The sequence below is a fragment of the Rhamphochromis longiceps genome, linkage group LG2, assembly GCF_057381845.1.
Source record: "Rhamphochromis longiceps isolate RC_006_pf linkage group LG2, R_longiceps_female_GT1.1, whole genome shotgun sequence".
NCBI lineage: Eukaryota > Metazoa > Chordata > Actinopteri > Cichliformes > Cichlidae > Rhamphochromis > Rhamphochromis longiceps.
This window is the reverse complement of record NC_140558.1, coordinates 25,446,024-25,459,191: the sequence shown is the minus strand read 5'-3', so window position 1 is coordinate 25,459,191 and position 13,168 is coordinate 25,446,024. Positions and strand designations below refer to the sequence as shown.

Below are 13,168 nucleotides of genomic sequence, written 5' to 3'. Positions count from 1 at the left end.
GTTGTCACACCCAGCAAATAAACGATATGATGTGAGAATGTAGCCGAACTGTTTATCAGAGCAAAAGTGTGAGTTTTAGGTCTGTCATATAAAACATTAGTTGGTAAAACATGAGCTTATAACCAGATGTCTTTTCAGTAAAGCACTGGTCTGCAAATATTTTTCAGACAGGAAAATCAAAGCATGTGTGAGCTGCAAAGCGACTTTCAGCAGGAAAAAGCTCAAATGCATCACAAAATCCTGGCTCCTCAATATGTTCTTCAGGCAAAAAAAAATGATAGAGAATTACAGAAAATGAAAGAATCATACAATATGACTGAATTAAAAAAAAAAAAAAAAAAGGTAGAAAAGACCTGAATCCTTTCAACTGTGCATTAATTTAATATTATTTAATATGCTTATTTAAGAAATTGCTACACACACAGATGACATTTATATGTCCTTGGATCGTTTAGAGCAATCTTGATTTTTAACAGGGTTTCACGTGTAGGGACAGAGGGGGACATTTAATAACAAAAAAACTAAAACTGGATCATCTATGAACTCAAGTTGAGGTAATGATGATGACTTGGTGAATTTAAGTAAAATAAATACATAAAAAAAAAAACCTGTTCTCCATCAGCTCAGTCTTGAAGGATAAAAACATAACTCACAGTGTGATGAAGCATTCAGAGGATGACACTGCTGATACAAATTTCTAATTTCTGTCTTTCAGAAATTAGAGCAGTGAAAGGCCAATAAAGAACTTTTTAAACTTTATCATAAATTGTTTTACTTTATTTTTAAAGTAAAGTCTACATTGTGCCAGATTTAAATGTGGCACAATGCACACATAACAATCCTGCACAAAAGAGCTCAGCAAATTTTCATTAAAATACACATTTATCTAAAAACATTTTATTCACTTGTTACATTTTTTAATAAAGTCCATTACAGGTTCAAAGATCATGGAATCATTAATCAATTTACCAGACAATGCTATTGTTATTTTTTCCATCATTTCATCTGACATGTTCATTGTGACATCACATGTTCATTGTGACATCAGCATGACTCATCACATTCTATTAGAATTCCTTTGATCTGAAATCTATATAAGTAACCCAAACCCTGTGTCCATTCAGTTACAACCTCACTGAAGAGGCAAACAGCTTATACGCTTGACTGTAATTTGAGACACTTTTTTGAAGTGAACAAGGAACACAGTTAGCACTGTTGTAAGTAGTAGTAGATTTTAACTTTAGTTAAATTACAAAAATGTCTGAGTCCCCCTCCATTTCCAGTGATGTGATGGAAGAGAATGAAAACCTTCGCCAGCAAGTGAGGGAATTCAAAGATGAGAACGAAAACCTCCGAAAAACCATTGAACTGCTTCTCAAAGAATATGGGTTTTCTAAAAACAAGAAAAAAAGGGAACTACAACTACAAAATGAGAAGCTTTGCTTGGAGAATTCAGAGCTGAACAATTGTGTTGCCAATTTGCAGTGTGAAAATCAAGCTTTGAGACAACAAGTTCAAGCAAAGGAGAGTGCTTATGAACAAAATGATCAAGAATGGAAAAGTGCTCTGGAGCAACTTAAAAACAACTTAAAAATGCCTTGTAAACACGAAGAGTATGAAATGGAGAAGCTGGCATTGCAGGAAAAAGTTGAAGATCTCCAAAGGGACAACCAGGCACTCAGGTCAGAAAATGATGCTATAATACAGAGCATGTGTGACCTGAAACAGACTTTTCAAAATGAAGAAGTTAAAATGAGACAGCAAATCCAGGCTCTCCAAACTGACATCCATGAGGCAAACGCAAGCCTGGAAAATTTCAAAGATTTTAAGGAACTGTATGAGGAATCAAAACAGGAAAATGAGTCTCTGAACAATCAAAACCAAGACCTGAAACAAGAAATTGAAGCAAAAAACATTGCTATTCAGGAAGAAGTTAAGGAGCTCAAATCTGTTTTGCAAGGACTCAAATCCTTTGAAGAAGAGAGTAACAGAATAAAGGAACAAAACAACGCTCTGGAACAGGAAGTCCAGGAGCTTACCAAAAAGTTGGCTGATTGTCAGAAGGAAATGAGACAAAATGAACAGCCTCTGCAAAAAGAAATGCAAGAGCTTGATAAAGGTGAACCCCATCAAAGTAGTTTTGAGCTCACACCTGAATCCAATGAGTCAACTGAAAAGGAAGAGAGGATTAAAACAAGCGAAACTACAGACCTGGAGGAGAAAAACAAGGACATCCCTACAGAAAGTTCATCTCACATGGAAACTCCACAAGAGCAGACGTTTCAACCCAGAGACGTGGAGGATCATGGGGGATGGACAACATGGCTCCAAGGTGCTGCCTTGTATTTTGCATTTTCTGACTACATCTATCCCCATTTCTGAAAGGCAGTTTGCAGTAAGTAAGGGGAACGGAGCATTTCTTCCCCACTCCCATCTTTCGACATCCCATGTATATACACCACTACAACTCTTTCCCCTCAAGCCCCATAGACAATATAGAACAGGGGTGTCCAACTCCAGTCTTCAAAAACCAGATGTGCTAAGGAGGAGTGGATCAAGAAAGAAAGCTGTTTTCCTATAGATTTCTATAGGTTTGCATCAGGCTAGCTGTTGCCATCTGGTAGACTTCAGACTGAAAACCAAACTCCTTACATAAAAGAATAAAACACTACCAGCAGTATAATGTATCACAATTAGAAACTGATGCATCCACAAACTAACCAGTTTCAGACCTGCTGTTCTGCGATCCATATTTAGAAATTGCATTTTAATAAGGTAATTAGACTTAAAATTAAACTTGTGTTTTCCTTACTGCTTATTGACCACTGTCTTTCCATTCTAGTCCTTCCTTGAAGATTCTGAATGTTTTACATATTTTCTGACCTAACATACTCGCTTCAAAACAATTAATAGTCTTTAAAGTGTTACCAGTGTGCTGCAGTGTGGTAATCATGAATGGTTTTGTTTTTTTTATCCGGTTGAGTTAACACTGATTATACGCAGGGCAGCAGCTATAACTGAATAATTACAAAGTTGCTCTTCAAGCTACTCAAATGTACCACACGTGAAACATTCATTATTGAAAGTTAAAATGTTCAATCGAAACATAACACAGAACAAATGATGGTTGTACAAGAGTTTCACTCCTATTCACAAGAGCACCAGTCATTGGTAATTTACATAACAGCATTCTCTTGATGTGTTATTTTAGAAATCTTCCTATCCAGTAGCAATTTTGTTCTTCAGCCCAAAGACTTTGGGGGAGAGCTTTTCACCATCGAATCCCATCAACACTTTCTAAATGAATTCATAATAGTCCTTCAATTCCTTGGGGAAGGCTAGGTTTAGTGCATAGATTACTCCAAGCATCAATGCACAAGCTTGCGCCAGAGATCCAATGTTGTCCATGACCATCTCCCCTTCAACAAATATTCCAATGTCATCATAATGTCCATTTTGTCCATCCTCCCTGTTGATGACATAAATGCCCATGGTGTGCTTCTTCAGGTCTCTCTGGATATCATCTCCTTCAATGTCCTAAACATTTAATAAAAAGGTAAAAGAAAAAACAATTAACTCTACAATTAAATTCCAATCTAGTCGTTTGTGTGTGTGTGTGTGTGTGTGTAATACACACACACACACACACACACACACACACACACACACACACACACACACACACACAGATATCTATCTAAAAAGTGTGTGTATAGATGACTTGCTTACAATGACTTAAATGACTTACAAAGAACTCCCGAATAAGGCTTCCGTCCTCTTCACCAAGGTAGAGGCAAAGTGCCCTGAGAACTGCTTCCCTTTTCACTTTAACATCACTTTCAGCCTGTTTAAAGAGAGTTGCTGATTAAACCAATTTGGAAAAAAGAACAATGTCTGACATTCGCAATAAGTAAATTTTATCATATGTCAGTTCAAACATAGTAAATAAAATTTATATATGAAATTTCAAAATTTAGATTGCTTGGCTGGTCACCTAAAACGGCTTATTGGACTCACCAGTGACCTGCCACTTAAGACAAAAGAAATCCAAATAGAATTTGCAATATTCAGATTTACCTCTTGCATGATCTGCAAGTGGTGGGCAAGTTTCTGCCCAGAAACACCGCCCTTCTTCTGGAAAACTGTCATCAACTGAGGTGTAATTCTGTCTAACTGTGCCGCGAAGGTCATCTCCAGTTGAAGTGTTGTAATACACTGGAATTCAGCATTTACCTGTATCACACACACACACACACACACACACACACACACACACACACACACACACACACAGAGAGAAAAAAGAAGACTGGTGCTTAATCATTGGTATGATTATTTTGTTATTTCTTCATTAAATGCTACAATGCAATTGCCATCACTTCATAAAGCATGATTATCATATGGGTTAGTATAGAGTGCATGAAGGATGTTACTACTGTTAATCAAAGAAGAAATGAATGGCATCAGTCCATTTAACGGGTTTAAAGGGTTTTAAAAAGCAGATATTTGTCTGTTTCAGGTGGTTGGCAACACATTTTCCTGTGCTCTTTGTCCACTGGTGGGAGTGTCTCACCTGTGAGGTCAGCGGGGCAGAACTCTGCCATCAGCAACAGAGAGCAGAGAAAATTTAGATGTGCAACTAAAAACATGCTTGCCATGTAAGCCCCAAACATCTCTGAAATTGCTCTGCAAACTTCAGAGTACTTATACTTCAGGAGTCCTGTGGGTACCGTAAAGACTCATGTATGCAAACAAACCACATTTTTTTTTGCAATCTGATCCTTTTTCTCTTGGCTGTTTCCTTCAGGGATCACCACAGTGAATGATCCACCTCCATCTAACCCTATGCTCTGCATCCTCTTAACTCACAAGAACTAAATTCCTGTTTTTCATTTCACTTTCGCAAGTTTTTTTTTTCTTTTGTCCTGGATAAAAGAAATTTAATCATATATTAATTGATATTAATTAATATCAATATTAATAATCACAAGAACCCTTAAGATGAGATAGATAAACTTGTCCCTGCAATACTGTGACAAATACTGTTGTGATAAATATGTAAGGAATTTGCATGTACTTACCAAAATAACACCATCTTCTTGAATAAACAGTAACACATAAGGGGAAGAAAATCTGCCAGAAAAGGAAGACAAATAAAAAAAAAAAAACTTTAGAAAGACAAACAATTACCGTTTCCAAGCCATTAGTGCATTACTTCATGATACTCCCTTGTAACAAAACAAATCTTACTTGTGCCTCTGTGCAAACTACAGATGGCACGATACCACTTTTTTATGTCCGATACCGATATCATAAATTTGATTATCTGCCGATGCCGATATGAATCCGATATAGTGTATTTTATAATAAATAAAACTGTTTTTATAAATATTTTGCTGCATTTTGTATAAGTTCATACTCAGTTTTAAAAACAAAACATTAAAGCTATTCTGTTATACCTGTATGCAAAAAATACACTGCACCCAAAATATTTTATACTTCAGCAATACTGATCAACCTAAAAAACTTACACCATCCTCCTTATTCAGGTATTCTAAACAGTACATAGAAATATTAAACTAACTAATAGGACTGCCAACTCCCAGCAAAAATATTAGGAAACCACCCCGCACCCTTCGCCTGATAATGCTTAATTGACGTAATCTACTTTAATGCACAGAAATCAATTATTTTTCTATAATAATTTGATTCAACATTTTTCTTCAATACAGTTGCAGACAGCGCAGACAGCGTACCTTCCCAAAGGAAAAAGTGCTATATGTACTACTATTACTAGGGCATATATTAGACTTAATATTTACTACATACAATAATGGATCTCTATACATTTAACCAGATCACCACTTTGGTAGTAAGATTTAGAATAATTATTTATTAAAAGCTAGACATTTTAAATGAGAATAAGAAAGAAAATTATGTCTTTGTGTCTCCCTTTCCCTGTTAATGCCCTACCTGGCCCCCTGGCAAAACTTTGCTAGATCCGCCCCTGCACAGTTACCAGATGTCAGCTACATAGAAAAGGATCCTGGTGTTATTTGTCTCTCATAAACAGTTCATAACTTCCCTTCAACTCATTCATGTGACCTAAAATGTAAACCTGTTTCTTCATTACCTGTTCAGCTCTAATGATTCAGTAAAAACTTCTCCTGGTTTCACCTTCATGTTTCCTTCTCACCACATATCCAAACTATCATGACCAGCAGCTATTACGGCTGTGGCTCCAGAAAACATAAGCGGATACTAGAAGTAAAAAAAATTCTAGCAACAGCTTATCAAGCTTAAACGTGCTGCTGTTGTTTATCTGCCGTTTTCCTCTTTCTAGCGCAAACTGGGTGACTAACAAATGAGAGAGACTAGCGACAGAAAAGCCGATCAGCTGATAATCGATCAGTTTCATGATTGAAGTAGCAACAGGAGAGGGAGGGGGGAGAATGAGGGAAGAAGTTTTAGCTGTTCAGCATGAAGACACCGAATAACTCCAGCTTTGTGTCTTTTTTCATTCTAGCTGAAGTATAAAACAAATCGCTTCCTTTCCCCCTCAATACAAAACTCCGACAGCCAGTCCAGCTGTGGCTCCATACATCGGTTGTTAAGCTCAACATGGAAATACTATGCAAACATAAAGAGATGAACTTACACACTTGCTTTACTTCTCTGTGTTAGTTTTCTCTGAGATTAAATGCAGCGGTTTGGAAGCACGTAGCGAGGCTTTAAATGCTAAACCAGACCGCTGACAGGTCTTGCACTCAACAGCTCTATCAAGTGAAGCAACTTCTTTTCTGAGTTAATTTCAGTTCTGACAAACATCACTCTCAGTGCCTTTTGATCTCACATTTTTGGCAACCACTGAGTTATTCTCCTCCACAGTTTACAACCATTATTTTTTTCTGCACAAAGGACGTTGTGCAACGCCAATCCTACTTATTTCCTACTGCACCCCTGACTGTGCAGGTGCGTTCAGAAGCCCCCTCCCCCGCCCGACTATTCCTTAATGCCAATGTTGTGGCGGGAGGGACGATTTCTCAACTTAAAACTGCAGGCGACTGTACAGTGAACTTTACAGCTAACTACAGAGAAATTGCCTCGTTCCATAATTTGTTAGTACAAAGTGTGCCACAAGAACTAAGCTAAAAACATATGACATTTTAACGCATCAATACAATTACTCTTTTAATAGAGCAGTAGCTAATAGAGCACATAGCTAGCTTAAGTCAAATTCATGACAAAGTTCAGAGGTGTACAACTACTTAGACTTCTTTCTCCATGTGCACACGTCTTAAAGAGTCAACATGCTTTGACTGAGGTAAAAAAAATAAAACAAAAACGACCGTAAAAGGTTTACTTACCGAAGCTAGACCACCTTTATATGAAGTTGTGCGATTAACTTGAGCCCGCTTGCAGCACACAAAGAGTCCGCTTCTTCAGTCCGCGTGCAAAATGGTGGCCTGTCCTAACGCATGCGCAAAATGGCCCAGCAGGAGGCTATGAAAAACATACTTAAGCATTTTGAGCTACATTTAATTAACTAAAATTAATTGGATTAAAACGCAGGGAATGTATTCTGGAGTTACTCGAATTATATATGTAGACAGGAATTACTCATTTGAATTGAAAAGATATACCAAAATATAATATGCTATATTTAAAAGGAGACAATATCACTTTTTTCAGTGTGTAGGGACAGAGGGGGACATTTAATAACAAAAAAACTAAAACTGGATCATCTATGAACTCAAGTTGAGGTAATGATGATGACTTGGTGAATTTAAGTAAAATAAATACATAAAAAAAAACCTGTTCTCCATCAGCTCAGTCTTGAAGGATAAAAACATAACTCACAGTGTGATGAAGCATTCAGAGGATGACACTGCTGATACAAATTTCTAATTTCTGTCTTTCAGAAATTAGAGCAGTGAAAGGCCAATAAAGAACTTTTTAAACTTTATCATAAATTGTTTTACTTTATTTTTAAAGTAAAGTCTACATTGTGCCAGATTTAAATGTGGCACAATGCACACATAACAATCCTGCACAAAAGAGCTCAGCAAATTTTCATTAAAATACACATTTATCTAAAAACATTTTATTCACTTGTTACATTTTTTAATAAAGTCCATTACAGGTTCAAAGATCATGGAATCATTAATCAATTTACCAGACAATGCTATTGTTATTTTTTCCATCATTTCATCTGACATGTTCATTGTGACATCAGCATGACTCATCACATTCTATTAGAATTCCTTTGATCTGAAATCTATATAAGTAACCCAAACCCTGTGTCCATTCAGTTACAACCTCACTGAAGAGGCAAACAGCTTATACGCTTGACTGTAATTTGAGACACTTTTTTGAAGTGAACAACACTGTAAAAAAATATTCCGTAGAAAAACAGAAAATGTCCTGGTAATTTTCTGCCAGTACATTTTCCGTTTTTTTACGGAGGTTTGACAGACCTTTCTGTAAATGATAAAACGGAAAATTCTGTAGATTTACAGTATACTCTCTGTACTATTTACGGACATTTCCTTCAGCTATAAAACAGAAAATTCCGTTTATTCACAGTATATTTTCTGTATCATTAACTGATATTTTCCGTTAATAGAAAAATTGAAATTTCTGTTTATATTACTATTTCCAAGCACTTCTTTTCACTGTAACTCATTAAATATAGTTCTTTATATCCTTAAACGTACATTTCTATGCAATTACAACCTAGTACACCATGTACTCAAAAATTCATAAATTAAAACTTAAATTAATTTGTGCTTCGTACACAACAACATTGGTACAATTAATGTTAAATATTCTTTTATTCTCCTTAACTCAAACACTATACTTAAATATAATGACAGCATCCATCTTGTCATAAAACTACTAAACAGCTGATACATGAACAAAATAACTCACAAGCTTTCAAATTTGAGCATTTTTATTTCCTTGAAATCAGGTTGCCCTCATGTAAATGTGTTTATTTACATTCATTCAAGTGGCTACCAAGTGTTTTCTTCAAACAGGACACCTGACAAACAAAAAATGTCATATTTAACGACATGTTCACATTTAATAATATCCAGAGTACCTTTTAGTTAGAATCACTGCCTTGTGGTAGTTTTGCCTCAGCCAAATGGTTAAGGTGTGGTTTACATCCATCTCTGTCCACTTATGATACAGTATACACATGTAGTCAGTTATAGCCAAACACCTTTGATTACTGAATTGCATTCACTTCATTAATGAAGTGAATGTAATTCACATTTGTGTGAACATTTGTCTGAGATTAACTCTTTGGGCTCTTTACCTTACAATATAACATACTTGAGTCAAAATTTGTTGACTGTTTAAGTGGTGCCACATGAATACAACTGAACAGATCTAAAGAAGATGTTCCTGAACTTTGGGTTTATTCGAACAGGACTGATGGATAACCACAGGACTTTTCCCCATATGATAACTACAACACATAATAAATTAAGACAGATTACTGTCCCAAACTTAAAGATAAAAGTGTATTTACGGGACTTGTTTTGTCAGTGAGGAGCAAAGTATAATTAGAAGTGCTTGTTCTGATGAAAAGTTAAACTGTAAACAGCAGCATAGTGAATAAGGATCTGTGTCCACGAATCCTCAGCAGTGACAACACTTAAACATCATAGTTCAAAATCCTTAATGCACACCTTTTTCTCCACGGTGTTCAAATTCTCTAAGCTGGTTAAGTAGAGGAAAAAGTCTGACATATTTCATGACCATTAAATGTTAGACAAGGCTCTGAAAACGAGGTTACAGTTACAAACAAAAACCTCTGCTTGTGCGCACAGACCCTAAATCACAACAAATAAGACAATAGTAAGACAAATTACTACAAAGTCTTGTTACCGCTCTTCATATAACAGTGTGACAAAGTCCTGAATGCAGCCTGCATGTTAGTACATCAAGGTCCATCTGAGCTTTAAGTAAAATACACTCAGCTTTTCCTTGGATTTTAAGAGTTGCTCAGTTCATACAGGAACTGCAGCAGTCGGAGTTAACGTGTCGCTGTGTTGCTCCTCCGTGTCAGCCATTGAGACTAGTCGCAATTTATTCTGAGGAAAAAAAGAGAAACAACAAGACATTTTTAAAAAGTTTGTATTTTTATAAAAAATTTTTACCTAGAGCATAAACAACATAAACAAAAAAAGGATTAGGGCTGTGCAATATGACGATATATATCAGATTACGATATAAAAATGTCTATCGTTTCATATTATACACTATTCTTTGTTTTGTGGTGTTGCAAAATAAACTGTTTACGGCAATATTTTTTTCATGGTTTTGATGGTCACTGTAGTTGCTATATTATTTCTTAAAGTTCTCTCCTTCTCTTATACTTAAAATAACCACACTATGGACGGACAAGTGACTGTTTTTACGCGTACTTTCGTTACCAACAATGAGGATAAAACCATCGTGTGGCTCCGCCGTCCGCTTGTTAATTTTCCACATAAACCTTTCACAATAAAGCTCAAGTTTCTGTTGAGACTTTTCAAACTAAACTGAAATGATATACATTATTCTCAAACATAAAATTTCCGAATATGCATCAAACAAATGACCTCAAATAAAAACATCAAGTAACTATAAATGGCGCTTACAGTCACCACACAGATGAAGGCACAGAGAATACCAGCATGGCCAGCAAGGATGAGGCAGAACCAGAAGGACCAGTCAAAAGAAATCGAGGACCTTATTGTTAAATGAGGGGCTACCTCTGTAGCATGGACATGGTTTGGTTATGAAAAGTCTGACACGCCCCAGAAAACTGTACTATGCAAATTATGCCACAAACTGGTCCCCACCACCACTCGAACACGACAAACCTCTTTAACCACCTACACAAGAATCACATGAAAGAGTTTCGAGAGAGTTTACGAATGAAAAGCAAAAAAGAGTCGTCAGGTGCTCAAAATAATCCTTAGACTCAAACGTTAGAACAGGCTTTTCCTTGCAGCACGCCGTCTAATAAATACTCAGAAAGAAAATGGCGGCCATTTAAACTCATGTCTAAAAATGTATAGTTTCATGCATCGGTCAAAACACTCGACTCCAGGTACACGACGCCCAACTGAAAACATTTCACATAAGTCGAGTTGCCCGAGAATCACAGAATTGACAGAAAATGCACTATTTTGTGATATATATCGTTATCAGGAGAGATACGTCTTATATTGGGATATGAGACTTTGGTCATATCACGCAGCCCTACAAAGGATTATAATTCACGTAGAGTTGCATACACATAACACCATTCTGTTGCAACAAAAGCAGTTTATAATTAAAGTAACATACATACCTTGAAAAACTAAATCAACCACAACATTAAACTCACCTTGTGTTTGTAGAGAAGGTGATCAGGGTTTTTCTTCATTTCCTGAGACCAGCTGCTCTGGATCATCACCAGCTTGTATCTTCATCTTTTTTTTCACTCGGGGAAGTCTTTCCTTTTCTTGGCCATTGCTCTGCACTGGAAAACCAAAGTGTGTGATCAAAGGTGAAATAAGGGATATTTTTCCACTGCAGGACTTAAAGTGCTTCAAGTAGTGATAGCTGTTGATCCATTTCTCAAATAATCTGTAAGGATCTGGATTTTTAAGAAAGATACAAATATCTCTGCTTATATTTGGCTAAAAGCTTGATATAGACAAGGCATATAGAGCCCCTGCACACCAGCACTGCGCTTACATTATAGTTCAATCAAGAAATAGTTATTATTGATTTATTATTGAATTTTTTTAGTAATAATTTTTAGTATTTAATCACATTAGCACAGTGGGGTGACAAAAATATTCCACATACAAGAAATGCTGCTCAGCATTTCATAAATTACATTTTCAACAAATGTTGGAGTAAAAACACAGTTACAGGGAAAATGTGTCTGTCTGTAAATATTAACTAAACATTTCTATGTGCTACAAAATAGACATACTGTAATTGTAAATGTGCTAAGGTGAAACTATACTTTCAATAATTTTACCACTACAGTCTGTTAACCACCGAAATAATCTATGCTGGTCAGCTAGCTAAAAGTCTTTACTTTAGCAGCCCAAATCAGAGGCTAACATTAGCATTTGCTAGCGTCAGCCAGGAAGGTCTGAGGCTTAAACTAGGGTTAGTGTAACTTTGCCTGAAACCCTTTAAAGTGTACAGTAGAGCCAACTGTAAAACACAGGTATTGATACAGTACTTATTAGAGTCCTAGAATAATTTCTAGAACCATGAAGTTCTCACTTTCCCAGTTAGCCACATCGCTGACTTTCGCTAATTAGCTAGTTAGCAGTCACAGCTGTGTAATACCCTGAGAGACACAGACAGCTAACTATAATATTTATGAAAACTGGTTCAGCCACTGAAGGGCAAAACTGGTGGTATCACAGTAAAAATTATTTTAACATTAATTAAAATAAAGCTTAAGTCATGTTAAACCTAAATAACAATTATTTTAAAAAATGAGTCAGCAAAATATTCCTGACTTGTCTGGAGACAGCCGAAACCAGTTAACAAATAAATTAACAATTCTTTCTAAATAAAAACACGGAGTCTTTTGAAAAACATTATTTTAATAAAACGAAACATGAGTTTTAATACTTACCACAGAAATTTGAAGGCAGTTTCTCCAACTTCAGAATCCAAAATCCAGATGAAGCCTGAAAGAAGCCTAATGGCTGCTCTTGCGCTTACTTTTCCCTCCTTTTCAGGTTCTTTTTCCCACAATGCATTGCAGTAGTTGAGAAATACAGAAAAATACCTGTAAATGACTAATACGGAAAATTCCTTCACGTTTATACAGTAGATTGTACTGTATTTTTACGGATTTTTTTTTACAGTGAGGGAACACAGTTAGCACTGTTGTAAGTAGTAGTAGATTTTAACTTTAGTTAAATTACAAAAATGTCTGAGTCCCCCTCCATTTCCAGTGATGTGATGGAAGAGAATGAAAACCTTCGCCAGCAAGTGAGGGAATTCAAAGATGAGAACGAAAACCTCCGAAAAACCATTGAACTGCTTCTCAAAGAATATGGGTTTTCTAAAAACAAGAACAAAAGGGAACTACAACTACAAAATGAGAAGCTTTGCTTGGAGAATTCAGAGCTGAACTATTGTGTTGCCTATT

At 36.1% G+C, this 13,168-nt stretch overlaps 1 protein-coding gene and 1 long non-coding RNA gene across 2 annotated transcripts; both read right to left on the bottom strand.

Moving 5' to 3' along the window:
• Window positions 1-1,760: 1,760 nt before the first annotated feature.
• Window positions 1,761-7,588, bottom strand: LOC146677260 (uncharacterized). The gene is made up of 5 exons (XM_085419789.1): window positions 7,368-7,588; window positions 5,082-5,133; window positions 4,078-4,233; window positions 3,749-3,844; window positions 1,761-3,537 (listed from the first exon to the last, which is right to left on the bottom strand). Exons 3-5 carry the CDS (start codon window positions 4,189-4,191, stop codon window positions 3,298-3,300), a joined length of 450 nt encoding a protein of 149 aa, XP_085275915.1. The 5' UTR covers window positions 4,192-4,233; window positions 5,082-5,133; window positions 7,368-7,588; the 3' UTR covers window positions 1,761-3,297.
• A 1,347-nt stretch (window positions 7,589-8,935) lies between these two features.
• Window positions 8,936-12,797, bottom strand: LOC146677259 (uncharacterized). The gene is made up of 3 exons (XR_014913486.1): window positions 12,647-12,797; window positions 11,387-11,521; window positions 8,936-10,103 (listed from the first exon to the last, which is right to left on the bottom strand). It is a non-coding gene; the product is annotated as an uncharacterized LOC146677259 (long non-coding RNA).
• Between the last annotated feature and the right edge of the window lie 371 nt (window positions 12,798-13,168).

What these genes read in the sequence shown, in the direction of transcription:
- LOC146677260 (XM_085419789.1), bottom strand. Translation starts at nt 4,191, where the DNA reads ATGACCTTCGCGGCACAGTTAGACAGAATTACACCTCAGTTGATGACA. An exon ending in ACTTGCAGATCATGCAAGAG is followed by an intron (nt 3,845 to 4,077) that starts GTAAATCTGAAT and finishes CTCTTTAAACAG; the next exon opens with GCTGAAAGTGATGTTAAAGT. An exon ending in GCCTTATTCGGGAGTTCTTT is followed by an intron (nt 3,538 to 3,748) that starts GTAAGTCATTTA and finishes TTAAATGTTTAG; the next exon opens with GACATTGAAGGAGATGATAT.